Source organism: Xenopus laevis, chromosome 4S, assembly GCF_017654675.1.
Source record: "Xenopus laevis strain J_2021 chromosome 4S, Xenopus_laevis_v10.1, whole genome shotgun sequence".
Classification (NCBI taxonomy): Eukaryota; Metazoa; Chordata; class Amphibia; order Anura; family Pipidae; genus Xenopus; species Xenopus laevis.
Genome location: NC_054378.1, coordinates 125,038,146 through 125,064,663, shown reverse-complemented (window position 1 = coordinate 125,064,663; position 26,518 = coordinate 125,038,146). Strand labels below are relative to the sequence as shown.

Genomic DNA, 26,518 nt, shown 5'->3' with positions numbered 1-26,518 from the left:
CACTAAAATTGTTGCAGTGACATAAGAATTGTTGTTAACTGACTAGGGGTCACTGAAATTTGGGTAGATTATTGGACATCCTCATGGGACAGACCTTTTCTGATATAATATATTCACTTGTACTTTATGTTAGATTTTGCACCCTGCCTTCAGTGCTGGATGAATTGCAGGATGCCTTTATGATCTGTTTTGGAGTTCAGAGACCTATGTGTACCCCATATAAACTAGGGATGCACCGAATCCACTATTTTGGATTCAGCCAAACCCCCAAATCCTTCGCGAAAGATTCGGGCGAATACCGAACCGAATCTGAACCCCAAACCCTAATTTGCATATGCAAACCCTAATTTGCATATGTAAATTAGAGGTGGGGGGAAAACATTTTTACTTCCCTGTTTTGTAACAAAAAGATTTCCCTCCCTGTCCCTAATTTGCATACGCAAATTAGGATTCGGTTCGGCCAGGCAGAAGGATTCGGCCGAATTCGAATCCTGCTGAAAAAGGCAGAATCCTGGCCGAATCCCAAACCGAATCCTGGATTCGGTGCATCCCTAATATAAACAGTGATGTCTGTGTTCGGCAGCTCTGTATGCATTGGAGGGGTGGGCAGAGGTGCTTAGGCATCCCAACTCCCGCCCATGCCTGTCCCAAAAATTCAGACATCGTACGGACATGCAAGCTAGGGAGCAGTAATAGGCACCAGCTATATTGGGTCAAAAATTCCAAGAAATCCCCAAAAAAGTCCTCACATGCTGTCAATTATTTACTAGTGTCTATTTTTCCAGCAACTCTAAAGACCAGCTGTATTGGGGCCCTGTACATTACCATTAGCCCATGGATATTTCTGCCTGACATCAGATCTTTTTATTCAGTGCGAGGTGCAGAGGACCTCCAGAGCCTGGGCAGAAGTGCTGCCTGAGCAATATGGGGTGCTTAGTGCTCTTGCATGCACACCTTATTGACCTGGCACCTCTATTCAGGGTCTTTGTTATTGACTTTGACCCAAGACCCAAATCCAAGAGCACCAAGGGATGTGCATCTTTTCGACCTGCCCCACATGAATACAGCGCTGCTGAACACAGGCAAAGCTGTATTCATCTGCAAGACAAAACAAAGCTAAACTATTGATTTTCTTACCCGTCCAAGTTCTTTATCTTCCAAAGCCAAAACTCCAGTGCTTTCTGTAAAGAGCTTCACTTTGACTGCAGGTAACGCATGGGTGGTCGAGAAGTCACCTTGTGTTCCCCACCTGCAAGACAGCAACATATAACGTATTAGTATAGTATTGAATTAGTATTATTGTACAGCGAGCAGAGCCAGGAGACGGTTAATACAAAATGACAATGTAGCAAAAAAAAAAGTGCTACAACTTTGTGAGAAGAAATGTGTTAATTAATTTGTTAGATGATGGGAGGCAGCTGTCGGCAGCTCAGTGATGGTGGTTCTGTGCTAAGATGTGCTAGGTGCTAGATGTTGCTATGCGTTCCTGCTCCTGGGCAAGCTTTTATTACATAAACCTTCCCAAAAACAACTTCAAAAAACAGTTCCTTTGAGATAAAACTGTGATTAAAAAATGTTTATTGTAAACGGTAGATTTTTTTTTTTATAAATTTATAAAGAAATGTATTCTGTTCTGCTGAGGGGGAAACATTCAGTTGAATGAATCAGAGGTTGTACTTAGTCTAATTCTTTTCTGCGTAGGAAGGATCTGATTGAGAAGAGAAAGCCAAGCAATTCCACTTGAGGTGGAAAATTGACAAACCATGCTTTACTTGGCACACACCCACAAAAAATGTATTCAATGGTGGGCCCAGACTGAACATCCCTACAACCCAGTGAATGATGGAGAAGACTCTTCATAAGTAGTATGTCAGCAGGAAGTTTGAGAGGGTTCTAACATGGAACCTAATACTATGACCCTACTTTACCTGCAAAACTGTCTTCTGAAATAGTGCGCATATTCCCCATACCCATAGAGAAGTGACAGGAAACATTATTTCAAACACTTTCCGGGAGAATAAAGCAGAAAACCTGAATTCTGCTTAAGTGACAAAACAACTGGGTGGAAATGTAAATGCCCCAGCCCCAGTTGATATTCTTAGCCCTTTTACCCCTTCCCAGGGTCAGACTAGGCCGGCGGGAGACCGGGAAAAAACCCGGTGGGCTCTCGGCTCTTGTGGGCCCCACCGGCCCAAATCCGCACCCTGTGCTTCTTTGTGCCGCTACTTCCCTTCTTAGGGCCAGTCACGGCAAAAGCACAGTGCGCATACATGCAGTGGTGGGGGGGGGGCAGAGGGGGGCCTTCAGACAGTAGCCCAGATGGGCCCCTGCCCCCCAGGCAGACCCTGCCCCTTCTTGTAGTTAGAATTACTGTTTTCTGCACTTTGTGCCATGGTGCATACACATCCTGAAAGATGTGCAAGGTATTGGCAGGCCAGGTGGTGCTCTGTACTTTTAGAACGCCAACATATTGTGCAGCGCTGTAAAATGAATGAGCTTGTAAAGTTGGATTCCCCTTTGCCACCCCATAGTAAGACAGCCCTAGTTTCCTGTTTGTTTTCAGTAAACCCATTCCTGGTATTATGATTCCTGATGCCCAGTTCTATAGTTAACCTGCAAATAGCCAGCCGAGGCATCCTAATGCACTACAATGGCTCCATCCCAATTCTTGGGTAGCCTTGTTCTTTTAGGCAAAGTTGGTGTAGGAATTCTGTTATTATCTGCAGTAAATCCCATGCGGCATAGCTATCTAACAGATAATAAAGGGAAATCTATTATAAGACATCTCACTGGTTCTTTATATTGCCTTTTTCTTTGAATCTAGTATAAGAGCACTAAAGACAGCACAATGCTAGCTTCATACAAAAACCCAATTCATGTTAAAAATGCCAAAATGTACTTTTTTTTTAAAAGCAGTTTTGTATTTGGATGTAAATAGCATCTGGTGTTTTTGCCCTTACTTACTTTTGCCTTTTTCTTAGCCTAGGTGCATAGTAAATGTATGTAATTGAACATTAATTCCAATGTATAATAAGAACAGAGGAAACACGACTCGCTCTGTAGTTTACTGTACCCTTCTGGAAGATACAAAGCCTGATCAGCTGGATGCAGTTCAACAGCTGGTGCCTGCCAGCAAATGCATTTGATCAAGAGTTGATCTGTGAGCTGAGCTGAAGGCTGTACTGCTTTTCTACGGCAGCTGTGAACCTTACAACAAATGAGAATGCCTCCTGGCACACAGGTAACAATACACAAAAATGTATTCACTGCCTTCCTTGGAAATGTTGACTTTGAATGGAAGGCTCAGTGGAGTAAACTTGGCTCGGCGCAGTTGCAAAAAGAGAAAACTGGTCGAAGACTGTTCAAAACGATACACGTTTTCCATTAAGTCTGATAATTTAACATTCTACAGAGAGTGAACATTAGAGCGATTGCATTAGAGAAGCAGCTAAGCGTGCAGGCAAGTTCTGTTCTGTAGGAGGTCAGAGATATGATATAAAACTCATTGCATACTAGAAAAGCTATTGGGGTTTATAAAAGTACAAAAAAGTGAGGACAGTGAGGTTGTGATGCTGATTCAGTTAATGACTATAAGAGGGACTTGGATGATTTCTTGGACAGACATAATACAAAGGCTATTGTGATACTAAACTCTATAGTTAGTATAGATATGGGTATATAGAATTTATGTGAAAGTAGGGAGGGGTGTGTGAATGGGGCTGGGTTTTCATTTGGAGGGGTTGGACTTGATGGACTTTTTTTTAACCCAATTTAACTATGTAACTATGCCACTGTGCATATCAATAGTAGTGATGAGTGAATCTGTCGCGAAACTGCAACATTTTGAGAAATGCATTGAAGTCAATGGATGTTTTTACGCGCAACAAATTTTACACGCGACAAATTTTGTTCGCACATGGTGAAATTCGTATTATAGGCACAAATTCATGGCTGGCGAATAAATTCGTTTATCAATAATCAAAAGCCGTTACCTATTAGTTTGCTCATTTTGGTCTTTAAATAAATTATGTCAGTGCAACTGATTGACGGGGACACTTTCCCGTCGTTTTTGTTTTCCTTTCTCCAACTGAAGATGAACCTACCTTAATTTAATCACAAGTGAAGGCCTGGACAGGGTGGCAAGATTTTAGGGACGGCATGTTGCCCATATCATATCCTATTTTTCTACAAAGAACATTGAATCCTCAATGTTCCAAAGGAAACTGGAAACCTGCGCGGGAGTGGGGTGTTTTGGGACCTGGAGGTGCCCACATCATAAATCTGGGCCTGCACAAGAGACTTCTAATTTAAGTTTACTTATTTCTATATTATGGTTTCTGCATTTAGCTGTGCAAAGACCAACACCTATGTATGCTAAGCGAGAAGCTGGGTGCACTTGAACTTTGTACCCTGCCCCACAAGTAAATGCCCTTATGCCTCCAACTACTGTATCTCATTTTATGAAACGTAACACTGTAATATAATCCAAAATATTGCAAAACCTTTAATTATGATTCAGTTATATTAAAGGAACAGTTTAGTGTACAACTAAAAACAGGGTAAATAGATAGCCTGTGAAAAATAATAAATGTATCTAATATAGTTAGTTAGCCAAAAATGTAATGTATAAAGGCTGGAGTGACTGGATGTGTAACATACAGTAATAGCCAGAACACCACGTCCAGCTTTGCAGCTCTCTTGGTTTCCACTGATTGGTTACCCGGCAGTAACCAATCAGTGACTTGAGGGAGGGCCACATGGGTCATCACTGTTGCTTTTGAATCTGAGCTGAATGCTGAGGATCAATTTCAAACTCACTGAACAGTTATGTCCCATGTGGCCCCCCTTATAGTCACTGACTAACTCAGAGTTAGAGAGCTGAAAAGCAGGAAGTAATGTTCTGGCTATTATGTTACACATCCAGTCACTCCAGCCTTTATACAGATTATATATTAGATTTTTGGCTAACTAACTATATTAGATACATTTTTATTTTGCACAGCCTATCTATTTACCCAGTTTTTATTTTCACACTGAACTGTTCCTTTAAAGAAGTGCCCTATAGTATTTCACAATTTAGTTCACAATAGGAGGTGGCTTAAAAACATCTCGTCTGTAAGTCAACAAGCCTCCCTAAACCAAATTGGGAAGGGGGGATCCAAACCACAGCCTTGTACTGGATCCTTCAAACTCCTGTTCTGTCTCTGTTACACAGGGATTGTATCTTTCACTTGCAATATTAACTAAAGGATAAACAAACCATATGTCTTGTATATACTGCATTTCTATTTCAATACAGGCAGTTAAAAAGAAAACATTAGTGATGAGTGTATCTGTCCCGTTTCACCAAAAAATTCGCAAAACTGCTAAAAAGTTTCCAAAACGCATTGAAGTCAGTAGACAATTTTTTTGGACGCACAACTTTTTTTTCTCACTGCAAAAGTATTTAGTCAATGGGTGTTTTTTCTTGAAGGGAATTTATGTCCAAATGCATTAAATGAGAAGGAAAGTTGTATCCCCCAAATGTTAGACACCCCAAGTGATTGTATTGACTTACCTGAAACACTTGTCCGGAGCTCCTATCAGCAGAAAACTGCACCGGCCCGGAGTTATTCCAGTGAGCACCACAGAGCGATCCTCTTCCAGCTTCTTCTTTCTTCAAATTTCCCGGGGCAGACGCATGCGCAGTAGAACAAAATAGCCGACTTTTTCATTAAAGTTCCACAAGAAGAAAGAAGAAGCCGGAATCGATCTGTGGTGCTCGCTGGAATAAGCGACTTGGAGTTCCAGGTAAATAAATACATTTGGGGGTGCCTAACATTTGGCACTCCAAGTGGGATATGACTTTCCTTCTCCTTCAAAGTCTAGTGGTGTTTTTCCTCAAGTTATTTCTCACTCAAAATGCATTAAAATCAATGGGCCCTTTTTCTTGCGACGACTTCTTTACCACAGTTTCTGAAAGAATTTGCAGATGCGAAATGAGGAATTTTGCCACAAATCCATGCCTGGCAAAAAAATGTGTTCATTACTAGAAGACACGGTTGAAGGCCAGTAGACTGCATTCCAACTCTGCATATTTGTATTTTAGAGTGCCGCCATATTGGCTACTTCAGCAACAGATATTCTTCATCAGCCTCAGTTATTGCATGGCACCGTGTTGTCATAAACCTATTGCTTATGTCATTACATTCAAGGGCAATGCCTATTGATACGTTGCTGTATTACCGATGCCTAATGCTTTATTCCAATGAAAATGACAATGGAAAATTCCACAGATTAAGCCAAGCTATTTACTTCTTATGGCACGAACATCAGATCAACGCGGCAACAAATCACTTGTGTGTGTAATCATATGCGAGCTCTTTAGTCAGCGCGAAACAATATTGCCGTTCTCGCCCCACTGCAAATGTCAGGGAAGTGATAAATAATCCTTGAGAGTCGGGAAGAATCGAGAAGTACAACGCTCGACGTGACAGAAGCAGCTTTCCAGCCGTCACTACTGTTTACTATTAAAAGCTTCATATTTGCAGAAGTGTTCCCAGACCATATGCTATCAACAAATGTTGCTAACTAAAAACAAACAATCATTTTCAGCTTTAATTCACAGCCCAAATGTTCAAGGAGGGAATAATGTAAAAAAAAAAAAAAATTGGGTTGTGGATTCCAAAAGCCTAATCTATGTTTAAAGGGGTATCTAACTTAAAAATTGTTGCCTAATGAAAGGAAATATCATTCTAAAAAACTTTCCAAAGATACTGTATGTCCGTGATTTTAAAATTATTTGTAAATGTTATCACCATCACAAGCAAAATTTCTTCATCCCTTACTGCACTGCTGGTTCTGTCTCTTAAAGGAGAACTAAACCCTAAAAATGAATGTGACTAAAAATGCCATATTTCATACACTGAACTTATTGCACGAGGCTAAAGTTTGAGCTTGTCAATAGCAGCAATGATCCAGGACTTCAAACTTGTCACAGGGGGTCACCATCTTGGAAAGTGTCTGTGACACTCACATGCTCAGTGGGCTCTGATTGGCTGTTGAGAAGCTAAGCTTAGGGCTCGTCACTAATTATCCAGCAGAAAATGAGCTTCCCTGGCTGTAATATAAGCTGATGCTACAGGTTTGCTGATTATTAAATTCTGATGCTAATTGCACTGGTTTCTGTGCTGCCATGTAGTAATTATCTGTATTAATTACTAATCAGCCTTATATTGTGACATTTCTATTCTATGTGTACTGTATATTGTGAGTGGGTCCCTAAGCTCAGTAAGTGACAGCAGCACAGAGCATGTGCAGTGAATCAGCAGAAAAGAAGATGGGGAGCTACTGGGGCATCTTTGGAGACACAGATCTTTACTGCTAAAGGGCTGTGGTTGCCTTGGGCTGGTACAGAAGCACAAAACATCATGTACAATATTTCTACCTACTTCTTTAGTTAGGCTTTAGTTATCCTTTAATACTGATTTATGAAAGCAAGTTCTGTGTGCAAAAGACAATTTTGAACACAAATTGAAATGTTTTTACTCATAGTGTTTTCTCATCAGGGTCGGACTGAGCCAGCGGGACACCGGGAAAAAACCTGGTGGCCCCGGCTCTTGTGGGCCCTGCCAGCCCAGACACGCTCCCTGCCCTTGCTGCCCCCAACCAGCATCTATGGGCCCCAGTCATGGCAAATTAACTTATGCACATGCACGCTCGAGCGGGAGCTAAAGGGGGGGCTGCGGCTGCAGCTTCGGTCTGGTGGGGACTTAGTGGCAGGGGCGGGGGGCCTAACCTTGTTTCCCATAAATGCAGCATCATTGCTACTGTTCACAGTATCTGCCACAATTCAGCATTAGTGAAGGGCGAATTTGTGAAATGCATTGAAGTCAATGGCCATCAAAATAATTTTTATATGCGGGACTATTTTAATTACTATTAATTAATTAGTTAATGGGCGTCCGAATAATTTTGACGTGCAACAATTTGTATGCACGGCACAATTTTATTTCTCGCCGCAAATTTTTCGCTGCAGAATTTTTGCGGCAGTTTTACGAATTTTTTCGCGGGTGGCGATATGCGGAAATTCAATATTCAGTATTCTGCATCAAAAGGGATGAAATTGTGCTTATGTATTGATGCAAATCTAGTGCAAATTGCATTTAGCATTATCAGAGTGGGGGTTGAATCACTTTCAGAGCGCAAAGTCCCAGCTGTGATTCACTGGGCACAAGTCTGCTACACTAAGGACACAACTTTTTATGAGAATCCAGGTTCAGGGGTGCAATAACTCCAGAACTGTGCAGGGCAGCAGCATAACTAGAGGACCATGGGCCCAGCCTGAGACATGTTGGCACACACTCCTGCCTTCCAGGCTCCATGTCGCATGTTCGTTGCCGGACCTAATGAGGAGGGCGGTTGTACCCCCAGTTACAGCAGTGTCCCAGGGTCACAGTTGCACAGTGTGGACACCAGTCATCGGAAGGATGGAATCATGATTTTGTGTTTGGCTTTGACATCAATGACTTGATAAATATCTCTTTACTGTAGAGAGAGGCCTGCGTCAGAGATGGAAGAAGGCTACAGGCTTTTATTTCACGTTCAATAAATGCAACTCTCGGATTCCTATCAGCCCATATTACCATTGAGAAAGGACTCATAACTATAAACACGATCCATACTTCCAGAAAGCACTTTTATTATGGCCATAACTCATGGCATTGGGCCATTATCCACTAAGAAGAGATATCCATGTGACACCCTGCATTTATGAGCGTTACTAAACAGAGAAGAAGGTTTAAAATGGATTGTTTGAGTTTTGAATCCATAATTTCTCTATCCTTATAGCCCAGGGCAACCTCCCCTTCTTTTATTTTGGTTGATGGTCTTTTAGTTGAACTCCAAGCAGTTTGTTCCTAACTGCATACATTCAGATCAGCGAGTCTTTCAGGATTAAGTCTCAAAGTTTCAACACTCCCAACAGAAGCAGGTTAATTAGTTACAGAAGGGCAACTCATCACCCTGTGTGATTCTAGCACACACTGCCCAACCTTTTTCTCCAAGCGGAGGAGCAATTCTACAAGGACATTTATGGAGATCAAGGGAAACCATTGATAGCAAATATTTGTATATAAATATACAAATATATATTTCTTCAAATATTTCTTCAAATAAGGTCAGCAAAATTATTTCCGCATCCTTCCGTAATACAAACTCGCATGACCACCAACTGTACACGGTAGATTTATCAAAGTGTGAAATTAGAACGAACCACAGAAATATTCCACCTCTGCTCATTCCTATTGGATTTTTAAAAGTATATTAGCTCACAAGTTGTTTAGAACAAGTCAGTAGAACCTGTTGAAGCAACCCTAGAATCTCTACCAGGTGCAGTATGGATGTACGTAAGTAACGTAACAACCTGCTTGGAGTTAAACATTGGACCTGGTAAGGACCTGGTGTTCTTGCTCTGTCTGCATTTCCACTGTGCTATGTGAGCAGACAGCTAAGGCCCTGGTTCACTTCTATTGCTTTCCATGTAATTGCAAGTAGACTTGGCTTCTTTCACCTGTTACCAGACTAGCCACAGATGATCAGTGTAAGTCATTAGTCTGGCTATAAAACCCCCTGACTTATTGCCTAACGTAGGGCTATAGTCCATATTTCCTGGGTGCGATTCTTGTCTGATTATCTTTTCCTGGCCTTTGCCTGTTTTGACCTTGCTGTATCACTGCCTGAACCGACCCTTGCCTGTTTGACCACTCTTCTGGATCCTGACTTGGTACTGTGTTACTGATTGGTTTATTCTGACTGGTACTGGTAATCCTGAATATGCTCCTGGTTCCTGATTCTGTACTGCACTGATTAGTACTACCCTGCCTGTTCTACGTCTGCACTCTCTGTTCTCCCTGTTCCCCATTCCCTTGCCTGCCCAGAACTTCCCCCTTGGTCCTCTCACTTTAAACCTGGCGGCATCCAAGTAGCGGAGGGCTCCTCCCAAAGCCAACGGCGGTTATTAGAGGAAGAAGCGTGAGCCGAGACTGGGAACTTGGGGTTTGTTTAGAGTTTTAGGATACCATACGTGATAATGTAATTGCAGGGTTCCTAAGAGTCAACTGCTTAACAGAGAAGTCAGGTGGGTGCTTTGGAATCCCAAGAGCTATAATCATGCAGGGGTGCAAGTACCGTTTATGAAAAGTATCAATGCTCACTAAATCTGCCGTCCGTTTCATCGCCTGGCACTTGAACTTGTGAACCTAAATGAAAGACAAGCTCTGCCTTCTCAATTCTTGCCTCTTATCTAGGGGCAGATTTACTAAGCTCGAGTGAATGGTTCGAATTGCAAAAAGTTCAAATTTCGAAGTAAATTTTTGGGTACTTCGACCATCGAATAGGCTATATTCGACTTTGATTTGAACGATTCGAAGTAAAAATCTTTCGACTATACAACCATTCGGTAATCTAAGTACTGTCTCTTTAAAAAAAACTTTGACTTCAGACTTCGCCAAAATAAAGCTACCGAAGTGCAATGTTGGCCTATGGAGACCTTCCAGAGCACTTTTCTAAGGTTTTTTTGGTCGAATAAATATCCTTCGATCGTTCGCTAAAAATCGTTTGAATCGTTCGATTTTTATTCGTTCGATCGAATACCGTACTTTTAATTTCGAAGTTTTTTTAACTTCGAAATTTGACCCTTAGTAAATCTGCCCCTAGCTGTATATTAACGATTTTCTATCTCTGTGGTTACCTCTCTGTATTATAAAGTAGCCTCATATAACCTACATGCAACCTGTATACACATATAAATAAATGGACCATTGTACCAAATGTTGTTTTGTTTTATATTGTTTTGTATTGTATATTGTGTTTATAGATTAAGGATTAGGAAGAGTATTTTCTCCAGCAAGCAGCAGATTTAATTCAACAGAACATCAGTCACAAATAATCAGCATGCTGGTGTGCACAGCCATTGCATACGGGAGCTGCCAGCGCGATTGCATAAGAAAAAAAACATTTTGGCCGAGTTTACAGCCAATAAAAAAGGAAGTGCCAGCCAGGAAACGAAATGGTGATTTCAATTATGATCAGTCCATTTGCTGAGCATTAAATATATTAAAAACTGGATTTTCTTTTTCAATCCCAATCCTGAGGGTTGCCGGGAACATTATGTCTTGCTGAGCTGCCGTCTATAGAAAGCTAAAATCCTATGGTCTTCTCAAATGTTCTCAGTGGTCAACAGCACTGAATAACTTACATTTCGTGCCATAAACTTGCAGTTATTGCTAATCAGTTTGGCTTCTCTTGACCAAATTAGCAACCAATGTTGGAACGAGAATCACCCCCTTTCTCAGCACGGCTATTCCAAATTCAGCCCTGCTCACCATACTGACCTTCTACCCCATTCTATCATTGCTTTGATTGCTACACGTTCAGATCAATCTGATTTGGTCCACCACATGGATGGATGAATTGGAAAAAGATGTTATTGTTTGGATCTTCACATGTATGGCCAACCAAGATAGGACAGGCTTCCAACCTGAAAGCCTAAAACCAATACAGGTATGAGACCTGTTATCCAGAATGCTCGGGACCTGGGGTTTTCCGGATAACGGATCTTTCCGTAATTTGGGTCTTCATACCTTAAGTCTACTAGAAATTCATGTAAACATTAAATAACCACAGTAGGCTGGTTTTGCTTCCAATAAGGATTAATTATATCTTAGTTGGGATCAAGTACAAGCTACTGTTTTATTATCACAGAGAAAAAGGAGATCATTTTTAAAAATTTGGATTATTTGGATAAAATGGAGTCTATGGGAGACAGCCATTCCGTAATTCTGGATATCGGGTTTCCAGATAAGGGATCCTATACCCTATAAAAGCCTGATCATTCAGCACTTGAAACACACACAACACAGACACTAACACACACAACACACACAAACACACACAAACACACACAAACACACACAAATAAAGTTAACTGGACTTGGACCACAAAAACATAGGGGGTTTTGGGAAAAACACTGCATTGTGGGAAAAACATGGTGATTGTACTTGAAAATTGAATCACAATGGGGGAAACACAGGGACACAATGAAGATAGGAGAAAGGAAAAATAAAATTCTAGTATCTCATAGTCATGATTAGAGAAACTTTTGGGCCCAACATGTCCATAATAATGTCACAATGTCACAAGGCTAATCAAAGGGATCAATTGGAGTCTGATTGTGCGAGAAGATTTTAATACTGTTCAAAAGCTAGGCAGGATGTAATGACTTACAAATATCATCTTGCTGGGAGGGCGGCATCAGATGTAACCCTGGAAGTGCTGAGTGTCTGCATTTAGCTTAAAATCCATCTCAACTATCACCTCCAAGTGTAACATTAAAGTAATTGGAATTGAAAACGACAGTGCAAAACTCAGTTTTCACACTAGGTGGCAGTGTCTGACTGAAATAAAAGAAGGGAGCGTGCAAGCAGAGATGTATATTGCAGTAATTGTCAGGTACGACATCAACTACAGAGGATGTTAAAAAGAAATATACAGAGGAAGGTGTATTTTTAAAAACTTAATTATGGTGATTTGTACTTCTTTTTCATTTTTGTTTAATGCTTAATCACAGGTTTTATAGCTAATATATGTGACACCCAGCAGAATATAATTCTTTCCTTTACTTTTAGTTTTATGGAAAGTAATTGCAGCTGCATGAGTGTTTCCCAGATTTTAAGATTGTAAGTTCTTCTGTGCAGAAAGTAAGTCCGGCATTTCTGATTTTAGCCTTGTGCCTTTATTTGGTCACAGAACCCCTCAGTGACTTCTAATATCCTTATCATTTACAGTAGGGGGTACATTATCCCTTATAATACATGAGTGATACTCAGAGTTCCCTGTATAACTCAGCCTGCAGCCTTGTGCCTTTATATGGTCACAGAACAACCCCTCAGTGACTTCTAATATCCTTATCATTTACAGTAGGGGGTACATTATCTCTTATAATACATGAGTGATACTCAGAGTTCCCTGTATAACTCAGCCTGCAGCCTTGTGCCTTTATATGGTCACAGAACAACCCCTCAGTGACTTCTAATATCCTTATCATTTACAGTAGGAGGTACATTATCCCTTATAATACATGAGTGATACTCAGAGTTCCCTGTATAACTCAGTCTGCAGCCTTGTGCCTTTATATGGTCACAGAACAACCCCTCAGTGACTTCTAATATCCTTATCATTTACAGTAGGGGGCGCATTATTCTCAAAGTTTTCTGTACCAGTTACAAAGCCTTTAACCGTAAGTAAATGAAACGCATTATCTCTCACCATATATATATATATATATATATATATATATATATATATATATATATATATATATATATATATATATATATATATATATATATAGTCTTTTTCAGAGAAGAATGCCTCTTTAGTGGAACAGTTACAATTTCCATCAGAAAGCAAATGCACAGGAACTCTGACTCACTGGCATTTATTTCCACAGATCTTTTATGCTGTTAATGCACAAACACTGGATTGCAACTATTCTGTATAACGGTTCACAATACGGTTTACTGCACATTACACATTTGCAAAAGTATGAAATTCTGTTAAGGATTTGGGTACCCAGGCAATGACAAAATCAACATCATAACCTTTTGCAAGGAAAGTTGTTTTAGCAAAGAATGTAAAGGACAACTACACCTACATTTTCCAACAGTTCTTCTTTATATTTATCTAATATTAGTATGAAATAACGAGTGCACTGTATAAATATCTCCGCCAGCACTGGTGCAGTTTAGCATATACAGTATATGAGCAGATCTTCACACCAGTTCTACTTCTTGGGGGATAGAACATAGATTGCAACTTCCTACAAGAGCGATTGTCTTCTCCTCTGCTGTGATTAAGTAGAACATGTAGCCCGGAATTTGTTTACTGTGATTTCACTGTGATTTACTACAAACTCATTGCACTCCCTCATGGACAGTATTGCTGATGTTGCCCTGCTGTTTACACTCATTATTGCTTCTAAAATACTGGGGATATAAGCACTGACATCTAGTGGCCGTATTTGTACTTACATTTTTGGAGTCTGTACCCATTCGCAAGCTCACGCAGTATTGTGGGATAACAGAATCGCTGGAACGACCACCACTCCCCAAGCCCACTCCAAGTTCACCTGGTTGGTGCCAGAAGACCTGACTGAGGGTTTCCTTGGGCCTGTTTTACCCCCATTCTCTTACTACTCTTACTACTTACTACTCACACTTCTCACTTTGAATGGTTGATTGCATGTTCTCTGCTGTACATGGTACTTAAAAAGAAGTTTAGTCTCCTGGCAGATATATATGAAGGCACACAGTGGGGTCCTCCTGCAATATGACACAAGCCCCTGGTTTCCTTTTCTGACGGACACAAGATGTTTGTTACGGTTGGTACAATGCAGATTGTCTGCTCTGGCAGATCCTTAGGTTCCTGGAACAAACCTAAGCCTAGTTGCTGGGACTTCCCTACATGGCAATGTATTTGCTAAGGTCACTGCCCCACTTATTAGGGCCAAAGGTGCCCATATTAACTAACCTAGCCTTCTCTAATCTTAAAGACATGGTGTAACAGGTCTAGTCTGACAGCTAGTCAACCTGGACCCTCCAGGCCTTGCCAGAAGAACATCTTGACTCCTGGTGTCCACCCAAAGTCTTAATTAGGCCAACAATGTCTTTTAACCTTTCCCAACTATAGTCTACAAGCCTCTGGCCTTTCCCCTTATCTAGAACCTTCCAGGACAATCCTAACCAAACCCAACCACAAACTGCCCCCATTACATTTAACCATAACATACTGTATCAACGAATTGTGCCCCTTTTACAGATGTGTTGAATTTAATACAGCTGCTTTACCTTCAGCCATGACTGCAGTGGCACAGCATGAAACTACAGGCAACTTGATTTCTACATCATCTGCCACCACACATCTGCAAAGAAGGCCTCTGTCTAAGGTCATTTTATTTGGATTTGGAAAGAAGTCACCATTTGGTTCCCATACGGTACATTTATTTAACTCCTTAATACAGGTCCTTCTTCCTACAATGCTAGGGATCCTGATTGGTCTGCCCCCCTGATTTCTGCCCAAACTCCCAGTACCCCTCAACAGCCAACATCTATCAACTGGAGGGCTGCAGCTTTCTTTTTAAAGGGATACTGTCATGGGAAAAAAAAATTTTTTCAAAAAGAATCGGTTAATAGTGCTGCTCCAGCAGAATTCTGCACTGAAATCCATTTCTCAAAAGAGCAAACAAAGATTTTTTTTATATTCAATTTTGAAATCTGACATGGGGCTGGACATATTGTCAATTTCCCAGCTGCCCCAAGTCATGTGACTTGTGCTCTGATAAACTTCAATCACTCTTTACTGCTGTACTGCAAGTTGGAGTGATATCACCCCCTCCCTTTTCCCCCCCAGCAGCCAAACGAAAGAACAATGGGAAGGTAACCAGATAACAGCTCCCTAACACAAGATAACAGCTGCCTGGTAGATCTAAGAACAACACTCAATAGTAAAACCCCATGTCTCACTGAGACACATTCAGTTACATTGAGAAAGAAAAACAGCAACCTGCCAGAAAGCATTTCTCTCCTAAAGTGCAGGCACAAGTCACATGACCAGGGGCAGCTGGGAAATTGACAAAATGTCTAGCCCCATGTCAGATTTCAAAATTGAATATAAAAAAAATCTGTTTGCTCTTTTGAGAAATGGATTTCAGTGCAGAATTCTGCTGGAGTAGCACTATTAACTGATGTGTTTTGGAAAAAAAACATGTTTTCCGATGACAGGATCCCTTTTAACATTCCTTTTTGTTGCCAGGGATCTGTTTGTGTTGCCACCAAACCTTTATTCCCTTCGTTACATATCACAAGGGCTCTCGTCCTGTCACTCTCCTGTTCCTTTTCTCTATCAACTTCTAAGAGCACTTTCAAGTCCAATAATAACGTGCAGCTCTAATGCTTCTTCTTCTCTTTCCTTTGCAAAGTATAAACCAGAGGCACATTCCTCAGAGCTCTCCCTCAGGTTTATACTCTGAAATGAATTTTTCTTTGATCGGGGGAGCAGAATTTAATGTTTCCACAAATACTATTTAGCATTGGTTACAGGTAATTACACAGGGTTCACACACCTGCAGGCAAATAATAGGATGCTCATGAAACTGAAAATAGTTGTACTTGTCGTCATCCTTTAACTCTTTCCTGCAGTTTATACCCATTGATATAAATTCTTCATTATTACCCAGGAAAACAGTTTACCTATAACTGCTGTTCGGTGTGGCCCCACTATGTCCAGGACCAAGGGCCACCCCCTCCAATTGGACTGCAAAACAGCTCTGGATATGAGATGATTTATTCTCCTCTAAGCTAAACTATGTCTTTATCTGTTCATTTCCAGAGCAGAACTCCGCCGAGTCCTCTGGAGATTGTGCCGAAGCACAATTACAAGCATAATGGGGTCACTCTATTACCCGGCCTGGTGACCTGTCACATCAGCGCACATCATCCCGGTGCAGAAGCAGATAAAGTACACGTTTTGGGGATTTGCTGATTAAAATGCCGGCTGGAAATTAGATTTTGGAGGATGTCACTGTGGAAAAACACTGAATAGATAAAAGGCTCCATTGTGTATCACAATCTAAAAAGCCAAAGGCAACAGGGGAAGCAAATCTGTGGGAAAGCCAAATAAATGTATTCATGTATTCTCTTATTGTGTGGATGCAGAATGTGGGTAAGTCATTGTAATCACAGTATATCCTAATGATTTCTTTATAAAGGAGCAGTGACACCAACATTCATCCATTCAGCTCTTCCTCTTTGTGTTCTGTACAATTACGATGATGCATGTGTTGGTCAAAAAAAATCGATCCACACCCGAACCCTCTAACCCAAACCGGACCCAGCACGGTTGCCCTATTTACCAACCCGCTCATCTCTGATGTCATGAAAGGGGGCAGGGCCTACATGTCCCTATAAATAGAGGCTGCTGGATGCAGACGTAAGGTCGCTGGCAGAGCGAGCAGAAGGAAGAGCTCAACCCACGACCAGCCAATGTTGTGCAGAAATCGTTCCGAACCCACCCAACCCATAAGTAAAACCACGGGTTACGAGCTAGCCTAGTATGTGTGTGCGTGCATATATATATATATATATATATATATATATATATATATATATATATGTAATAAAAACTCATCCTGGTGGTCCAGTAGGCAGGCGGGGATGCCCGCAGCGTGGTGCTTCCTCTGCCGCTGATCTGTCTTAGAGCGCGCGCGCTGCGCATTTGCGGCTTTTACGTGCGCATTGATGCTGGCGTATTTATGTCAGCATACAATGGCACGATTTTTAAATGTATTTAAGAAACTTTGGCGTTGTTATGATTGCCCGTTGTTTGGTTCCATTAGTGAGTTCCTGGGTGCATTATATTCTTATTCTGATTCCTGTTTTGATCCTGCCTGACTTTCCTGACTTCTGTAATCCTGACCTTGGCCTGATATCCGAATACTCTAAACTCTGTAATCCGACCCTTGCCTGTTTGACTTTCCTGATTAATCTTTTGGTTATGACCCCTGCCTGTCTGACTTCTCTTGAATTCTGCCCGCACTGACCTGACCTGTTTGACTACGCCTTACGTCTGTTCCTTGAATGTGTCCTTCTGCCCAAAAGACAATCGTTCCCCCCTCTGCTCGTCCAGAACCCTCGCTTGGCTCCTCTCTTATTAAGAGCTGGCGGCATCTGATTAGCCGAATGCTCCTCCCGAGGTTACAGGGGGCCTTTTAAAGGCAGAAGTGAGAGCCCACACCAGGGAGCCTAGCATTGGTTCTGGATTCTGGGTACCGATCGTGACAATATATATATATATATATATATATATATATATATATATATATATATACAGGGGGAGTGGAGTGCACAACCATAAGAGAAAACAAGAAACCTGGGTGCTAGTCCAAAACATATAAATCCATTCTGCAAATATTGATGGTTTATTGAAGATCCAACATTTCTGCTCCTTACTGGAACCTTTGTCACGAGAAACCTGCCTAATCAGAAAACCCTGTATTGTTCCCTAGGTCAAACGCCTTCCAGCCCTCTCTAGAAGATATCAACTGTGAAAGCTGAAAAGCAACCAGCAAATATTGAGGCTGTTACAGCAATTACTCAGATGACTTTAATTACATATAGGTAAGTTAACATTGTTAAAAAAGCAAACATTGTGTCATTTATAAACTCCACCTTAATTTGGTGCGCAGCTTTTGTTTGTACAAGATTATATTGGAAAATATGGTCGGAAATAAACTGCAGCTTTTTTTATCCCTTCCAAATGTCAACAAGGCCATTTATATAATCAACTGTTCTGTGCAGTTAATGATACGGGAGATAAAGGTGCCGTTGTTTGGCTTGAACGTACCTCAGATCTTATCCAACATATTTAGCCGAGAGGAAACCTGTCATCCCAAATATATTACCAAAATTATTGCAAAGCAGAAAAGGCCTTACCTGCCACAATTAGCGGTACATGCAGGTGCCTAGCAAATTGACACTGCCACTTTATGTTTCATTGTTCTTAAAAAGGAGAACTAAAGCCTAACTAAAGAAGTTGCTAGAAATGTTGCACATTATGTTTTGTGCTTCTGTACCAGCCCAAGGCAACCACAGCCCTTTAGCAGTAAAGATCTGTGTCTCCAAAGATGCCCCAGTAGCTCCCCATCTTCTTTTCTGCTGATTCACTGCACATGCTCTGTAGGGACCCACTCACAATATACAGTACACATAGAATAGAAATGTCACAATATAAGGCTGATTAGTAATTAATACACATAATTACTACATGGCAGCACAGAAGTGCAATTAGCATCAGAATTTAATAATCAGCAAACCTGTAGCATCAGCTTATATTACAGCCAGGGAAGCTCATTTTCTGCTGGATAATTAGTGACGAGCCCTAAGCTTAGCTTCTCAACAGCCAATCAGAGCCCACTGAGCATGTGAGTGTCACAGACACTTTCCAAGATGGTGACCCCCTGTGACAAGTTTGAAGTCCTGGATCATTGCTGCTATTGACAAGCTCAAACTTTAGCCTTGTGCAATAAATTCACTATATAAAATATGACCTTTTAAGCCATATTCATTTTTAAGGTTTAGTTTTCCTTTAAGGTCACATATCCAAGATGTACACTGTATATGAAAGTCTATAGGCAGTGGTCTTTCCCCTTGCCTGCTACATTTTATTATTGGTCCTTGCATTCAGTAGTCATTAAACCACACCCTCTGCTGCAAAGCACTACCCCCAAGATGGTTTATTGCAGGCGCTGCAGAAGAAGATTTTGGGTAGGGGGCTGGGGTAGGAGTAGCTTTTGTGAAAAACCCTTTCCTGCATCCTGGCTTTCCACCCAGCCACCTGCATTAACTTCTGGTAATGGGATAGTGTATTTTTGCCTAACTTGATTACCTGCAAGCTGGGCCGAATTATGCTGATCCAATTATTTGGTTGCCACTTGCCAGGCCAAGATCGGATAATACTGGGGGCAAACAGAGACCACCAGGAAGGGGCTGATTAACACATCACAGCCTCATCATGTTTAAATCAAAATAAATATGTCATCTTTGGTTCCACTGTGTAGTAATACAGCACATCTGTAAGTGTAGCTATTCTCATTTTATTATTTAATCAAACTCACATGGGTTTGGAGGCTTCAGCTTGGTCAGTTTGAAGTTTTTCACCCCCTTCAACTTCCATAGTACAATAAACGATGCGATTTGGGGCCAACGATTTTAATCCTTGGACTTCCATTATTACAATCTGAAGGGAGAAAACAGAATGACAAATCCAGTCGATAATATTTAGATAAGGCGCTAAGTCTGTTTTCTCTTACTATCCCATCTTAACTAACCACACAACAACTGAGAAATAACCAATCATCGTCCAGCTTTGGCTGTTATCAACATCCCCCCCCTCCGAGGAGCCACTGATATAGGAGCCCTGGCATTCTGCCCTTCATTTGATTATAAAAGGTTCATTTTTGCAAAGCTGCACATGTCCCAGTGCCCAGTCCTCAATTTGTGAATTAACATCTTATGCCAGAAATAATCTCATATTAATAAAACAAAAGAGGAAAATATGCAATGGCAGCTGTGCCAATCAATTTGGATCTCTTTGTAACTAACTGCTACCAGCTAATCAGCTTAATAGTCCTTGTACGATAAATGCATTTTGTACTTTTAGCCCCAGCCTGACACCCAGCATAGGAAACCTTACAAAATGTATTTGCCAGTTAGCAGAACTGGTTGTTGAAGCTAGATACAGGGAGTAAACTGTTTCTATGAGATAAACTGATCCCAGGCCCATCATTACATATGCAGGAGCCCAGAGCAAAATAGTTCTAGTGGTTTCCAGTTATTTATATAAAGTCAAACTTTCCAACCTATGGTGACCAGATGGTGATGGTATGACATGATAGCAATAGTAAGATAAGATGGTGATGGTATGACAAAATGGCAAGACTAAGGCAAGACGGTGATGGTGTGAAAGAAGAGCAAGAGTAAGACTACATGGTGATGGAATTAGAGGAAAGAGTAAGATAAGATGGTGATGATATGAGAGGAAAGCAAGAGTAAGACAATTTGGTGATGGTATGAGGGGATAGCAAGAGTAAGAAAAGATGGTTATGGTATGACGGAAGAGCAAGAGTAAGATAAGATGGTGATGGTATGACAAAATGGCAAGAGTAAGGCAAGATTGTGATGGTGTAACAGAAGAACAAGAGTAAGACAAGATGGTGATGGTATGAGAGTATAGCAAGAGTAAGATAAGATGGTGATGGTATGAGGGAATAGCAAGAGTAAGACAAGATGGTTATTGTATGACAGAAGAGCTAGAGTAAGACAAAATGGTGATGGTATGAGAGGATAGCAAGAGTAAGATAAGATGGTGATGGTGTGACAAAATAGTTAGAGTAATACACAATGGTAATGGTATAATAGGATAGCAAGAGTAAGACAAGATGGTTATGGTATGACAGAAGAGCAAGAGTAAGATAAGATGGTGATGATATGACAAAATGGCAAGAGTAAGGCAAGATTGTGATGGTGTGACAGAAGAACAAGAGTAAGACAAGATGGTGATGGTATGAGAGGAAAGCAAGAGTAAGACAAGATGGTGATGGAATGTCAGAAGAGTAAGGCAAGAGGGTGATGGTATTATGTGATGGTTACAGAAAGGTGAAATAGCAATAGTATGACAAGATGGTGATGGAATGGCAGGATTGATAAAGTAACAGATATCAGTAACAATATAAGTTTTGTTCAGCCTGCTGATAGTTTCAGAACATCTCTCAGCAACATCTTTCCCTACTGCCAGTTTATTTTCTCTACTTTTACCATAAGGTCAGCCATTCTGCTATACAGTCGCCAGCTTACTCTACTGTCAGCCAGTTGCCCTGACATCTTTGCCCAAACATTCCTGTGTTCCTACCTTCAACTGCTCAACTGCCCTCTGCTCTGCAATAATCCCCAGTTTCTCTAATTTACAGTTCACTTACCTCTAAACTGAAAGAGAGGACAACGTCAGATTTAGACAGCTGGTTCTCATTTTCTTCGCCCATGTCTATAATTGACGTATTGTGACTGCGCTTCAGCTTCTGCAGTTTAAATTCTGACCCTCCTTTAGACACGGGCATGCTCTCCAAATTCGCCATGAGTAGATTCACAGAAGACTTGAGCTCCTCAATGCACATGTTCTCCATTTCTTTGGAGACAAATTTTGTAAACTTGCGCTCCTACAAGCAAGACAAAAAGTGTTACAAGAGTGAATTACAGACAAACCTCAATTTTACATTGTCCACTAAATGTAGTGTCAAATCCAGCAGAAATCAACCCCTCACCCCTTGCTCTGCCTCCAGATTTATGCAGATAGTCTCTGTCGGTTGGGGAGATTTTCAAAAAATATTTATATTATAATATAAAGGGACACGTGGGCCAACCCACCAACTGCCATCCTAGGCAATAACAGAATGATGTTCTGTTATTGATCGGGGAATTTGTCTCGTTCATGAAACACAAATTGACGCCGGCGTCGGAATTGTTGCCTGTGTCAAAAGACTTTGACGCCGTCGCAAACATTTTTGGCAATTTCGCAAATTTATTCAACGGCGGTGAAACACGGAAATTCAGCCGCGAATTTGCACCTGCCAAATAGATTCGCCCATCACTAATAGGGATTATTAAGGTTATGGGGTGGTCTTGTATAGATCAGAAATGAGTGTGGGGAAAGTGGAATACAGTGAGTTCATGGGCAAGAGGCAGCGCATAATGGTGGCAAAAGGCCGCACGTAAGAAGGACTAAAAGGAATTATTGATTGAGAAGAGGGAAAAAAAATTAGCACCTATATAGGCACACAAGGGTCACCCCACCTACAGATACTACCGTAGGAACAGGCCTCGGCGGCCTATATATAAATACAGCACTGTGTGTATGTAAGAAATCTGTTTCAATGACTTTGGTTTAATTGAGTTACTAAGTTTGACTTTGAGTTGTCTCTATTGGGGAGATATCACATATAACTATCATCTCCTGCTACCTGTTTATATCATACAATAATTCTGACAAGGAATCAATCTGCGAGCGCCTAAAATGCCAAAATAAGAACTGATAAAATACATTTGACGTTAATGCAAACGGACAGGAGGAGACGTTTTTTGACATGCTCCAAGGTGCTTATTTGGAAGTATAATATTAAATTTATTTAGACCTTCTCACGCCAGAAATAAACCATCAATATTCATTAGCGCGAGACCAACATGATAATCTCTTGTTTATGCTTGAATTTTGCACCACCATTTCCACAAGCAAATCAAAAGCTGATCACATCGGGGGGAAGAAATGATAATGAAATGATTAATTTAAAATTCAATTTGAGTTAATCAAGACACACCGATAAACATGTTGAATTTTACACATACTTCTACATTGCTTCATCATTTTATTCTATTTGTCCTTAACAGCACTGAAAAAGTCTGGGAACCCTACTGCAAGTGTCAGACTGGGGTTTCTGGGGCCACCAAAGCAATTGACATCTAGAGGAACCCCTAATGCTAGCTGCTAATCTAACAATTCAAAATAAGACTAAAAACTTTCAACTTACAATCAAAGCTATAAACCTAAAACTGTATCTGCTGGACTCCTGCCCTACAACTTGCTGAAGGCTGTTATACGGATTAAGGAACTCTGAGTATCACTCATGTATTATAAGGGATAATGTACCCCCTACTGTAAATGATAAGGATATTAGAAGTCACTGAGGGGTTGTTCTGTGACCATATAAAGGCACAAGGCTGCAGGCTGAGTTATACAGGGAACTCTGAGTATCACTCATGTATTATAAGGGATAATGTACCCCCTACTGTAAATGATAAGGATTTTAGAAGTCATTGAGGGGTTCTGTGACCATATAAAGGCACAAGGCTGCAGGCTGAGTTATACAGGGAACTCTGAATATGACTCATAAGGGATAATGTACCCCCTACTGTAAATGATCAGGATATTTAGTCACTGAGGGGTTCTGTGGCCATATAAAGGCACAAGGCTGCAGGCTATCCTTCATTAATGCAGTGGTAAGAGTACTGGTTTTAGAGTTTTTACCTGCATTTTGCCTTCAATGTCTTCATTCAAGTTAATTAGTTCTAAGGAGACATATTTGGTGATTATAGATTTTCACAAAGTTACATTATTTATAGAACATGAGTCATATGACATGTGTAACACAAAGTAGTCAACGGTGCTAAGTCTGACTCCAAAAGGGCCATGTTGGCTAGAGTTAGTGAGTGATCCATTGGCATCAACCAATATGTTATTGTGTAGATTTATTTCGTGCAATATAACATGGGATACGCTGATATCAATTTGTGTTGTGCCATATGAAAATCTACAGTAGGTTAAAAATATTGTGCAAAAGAACCTGTATGCACCCAACTAAATGAATATGGAGATTTTATCTGGAAATAAAACATTATTTGGAAGGCAGGCTTTTCTGGGCAAATTGTAATTCTGCATTGGAAGTGCCATTCTACAGACGCTTTATTTCATAATAGAAAGATCATATTGGAGCTGGATTGGGAAACATGTTTTATGAAACGGTAGCCCAATTCCATATATGACATTCATATATTTTATTCATAGACACACACAATGGAAAGTGTGGGATGAGACTGGAGAAAACTGTTCTTTGAGATGGAATGACTTCATTTATTTTGGTTCAATTCAGTTTTGGCCACATACGTTTTACATTAGTTTAACCTGTTTGTGGCAGGGCCCAAACTACCCAACCTCTAGCCCTTCAGTCATCGTGTATTTTCAGGGCCTATATCAGGGGGGGTACTAGGGGAACAATCGTCCTGGGCCCAATGGCTCCTATATGTTAAGGGGGGCCCGGTCATCCTGTGTTTCCAAGATTAGCCGGGCCCCCTTTGAGCTGCCGAAGTAGGTGCTGAGTTATGCCGAAGTAGGAGCCAAACTGCCTCCAAAAGGAGCCAATGAAGAAGAAAGATAGGTTCTACTGAACACTAATGGTCTTTTTTTATTTAAACCATTGGGCAATCATTTTTTTTTTACTTGGAGTGGTCCTGGCCACCAAGGGGTAATTTTTTAATTGTATAGGTCCCTGGCCACCAATGTTTTTTTTTAACTTGTAGGTGTGCCCAGAAAATTTTCTTGTATGGGGTCCCCGCGAATTCTGATGGCGGCCATGTGCATATGAATGAACTTCAATGCTAAAAGTCATCTACAACAACAGTAACTTGTTCAGGTATGGGATCCCCTATCCAGAAACCCATTATCCTTTGAACTTAATCCTAAGTAAGTCAAATGAATCCATATTGGTGGCAAAACAATTCTTTGGGTGTATTTCATGTTTAAATATATTTTTTAGAATACTTAATATATGGAGATCTAAATTACGGAAAGGTCACTTAGCTGAAAAACCTCAGGCCCAAAACATTCTGTATAACAGATCTCATATATATATGGCTGTCCTTGGACAACTTACTTAATTCTAACCATATGATACCAATTTTGCTGAATTTATTTAAAAACGCTGTATTTAATTCATGATTCCAAGGTCTTTTAGTGTTATGAGATGACTACTACTACAGTCTACTATGAACTACTAAGATTAAAAAATGAACCACTGAAGGCCTAAAAGATAGTCATTCCTGGAAGAAGAAGAGACAAATATATGTGTAAAAAAAAACATGCTATGTTTATCTGATCGAAAGGGATCTTTGATTCTTAATGGCAGTGAAGGCTGCCATCTTGCAAATTGCCTTTGGGTTAATCCCTGTTGGATGAGAAGATTAAGTGCTCTGCATAAAGTGATGCACCACAGACAAAGGTCACATTTAAATTTAGATTGCTCAGAAACAGCGCCATATGGCGGGTTATGGATTGCTGAAGTCTCTGGCCTTTAATGGTTCCTATATGGGGGATAGCTATGGATTGTGAAATAGTTTAAGCATTCAGAGGCAATGCTATACACTATAGATTAGACCTAATGAAGCAACATAGTTTATGAAGGCCTGACGGTATGGAGGGGCCCCTGCACAATGATTATAACAAGATATAACACTGTGCCCAGTCACATGGGAAATTTTTTTTTTTTTCCAAAACGCATCAGCTAATAGTGCTGCTCCAGCAGAATTCTGCACTAAAATCCATTTTTTCAAAAGAGCAAACTGATTTTTATACACTTAATTTTGAAATTTGACATGGAGCTCGACATATTGTCAGTTTCCCAGGTGCCCCCAGTCATGTGAGCAAGTTGGACTGATATCACGCCCCTCCCTTCCTCCCCCTCAGCAGAACAATGGGAAGGTAACCAGATAACAGCTTCCTGGTAGATCTAAGAACAGCACTCAGTAGTAAAATCCAGGTCCCACTGAGACACATTCAGTTAAATTGAGTAGGAGAAACAACAGTCTGCCAGAAAGCAGTTCCATCCTAAAGTGCTGGCTCTTTCTGAAAGCACATGACCAGTCAAAATGACCTGAGATGCACCTACACACCAATATTACAATATTAGAATCCCTTTAAACGAGGAAGAGGGTGACAAACCCTAGTCATTGGGCTCAATCAACTAATTTGATATCCCTCAACAACAGAAGGGCTGCTGTCAAGTGAACATGACTACTCTATTGGAGAAGTGCAATAACAACTTTGTATTGGTTGTCAGTCACATTTTTATTGTAAGTGCACATGCCTGTGGTATCATTGTTTGTCATTTTTGACTTTGATAAGCAGATTTCTCATTTACTTTAGACCTTACTTAAACAGTGGGCCTTCCAGAATGGCACTTACAATGGAAGACTCTATAGTTTGTGGCCTAATATTTTCTAAGGTGCTTTACAGTCATAAAAAGGTTTTATATATATACACATACATACATACATACACATACATGATCAATCACACAGAGTTCCAGGTTTATTCCAAATAGTA

General features: G+C 40.6%; 1 protein-coding gene across 26 annotated transcripts in view; it reads right to left on the bottom strand.

Moving 5' to 3' along the window:
• The window catches only part of LOC108715931 (calcium-dependent secretion activator 1-like), a 255,593-nt gene that overhangs the window by 137,776 nt on the left and 91,299 nt on the right, over window positions 1-26,518 (bottom strand). For all 26 annotated transcript variants that reach the window (XM_041561820.1, XM_041561808.1, XM_041561800.1 and 23 more), the window contains exons 5-7: window positions 21,570-21,806; window positions 19,710-19,831; window positions 1,138-1,249 (exon numbers count right to left, since the gene is read on the bottom strand). In XM_041561820.1, the coding sequence (XP_041417754.1) occupies window positions 1,138-1,249; window positions 19,710-19,831; window positions 21,570-21,806 (471 nt within the window). The remainder of the gene's footprint in view (window positions 1-1,137; window positions 1,250-19,709; window positions 19,832-21,569; window positions 21,807-26,518) is intronic.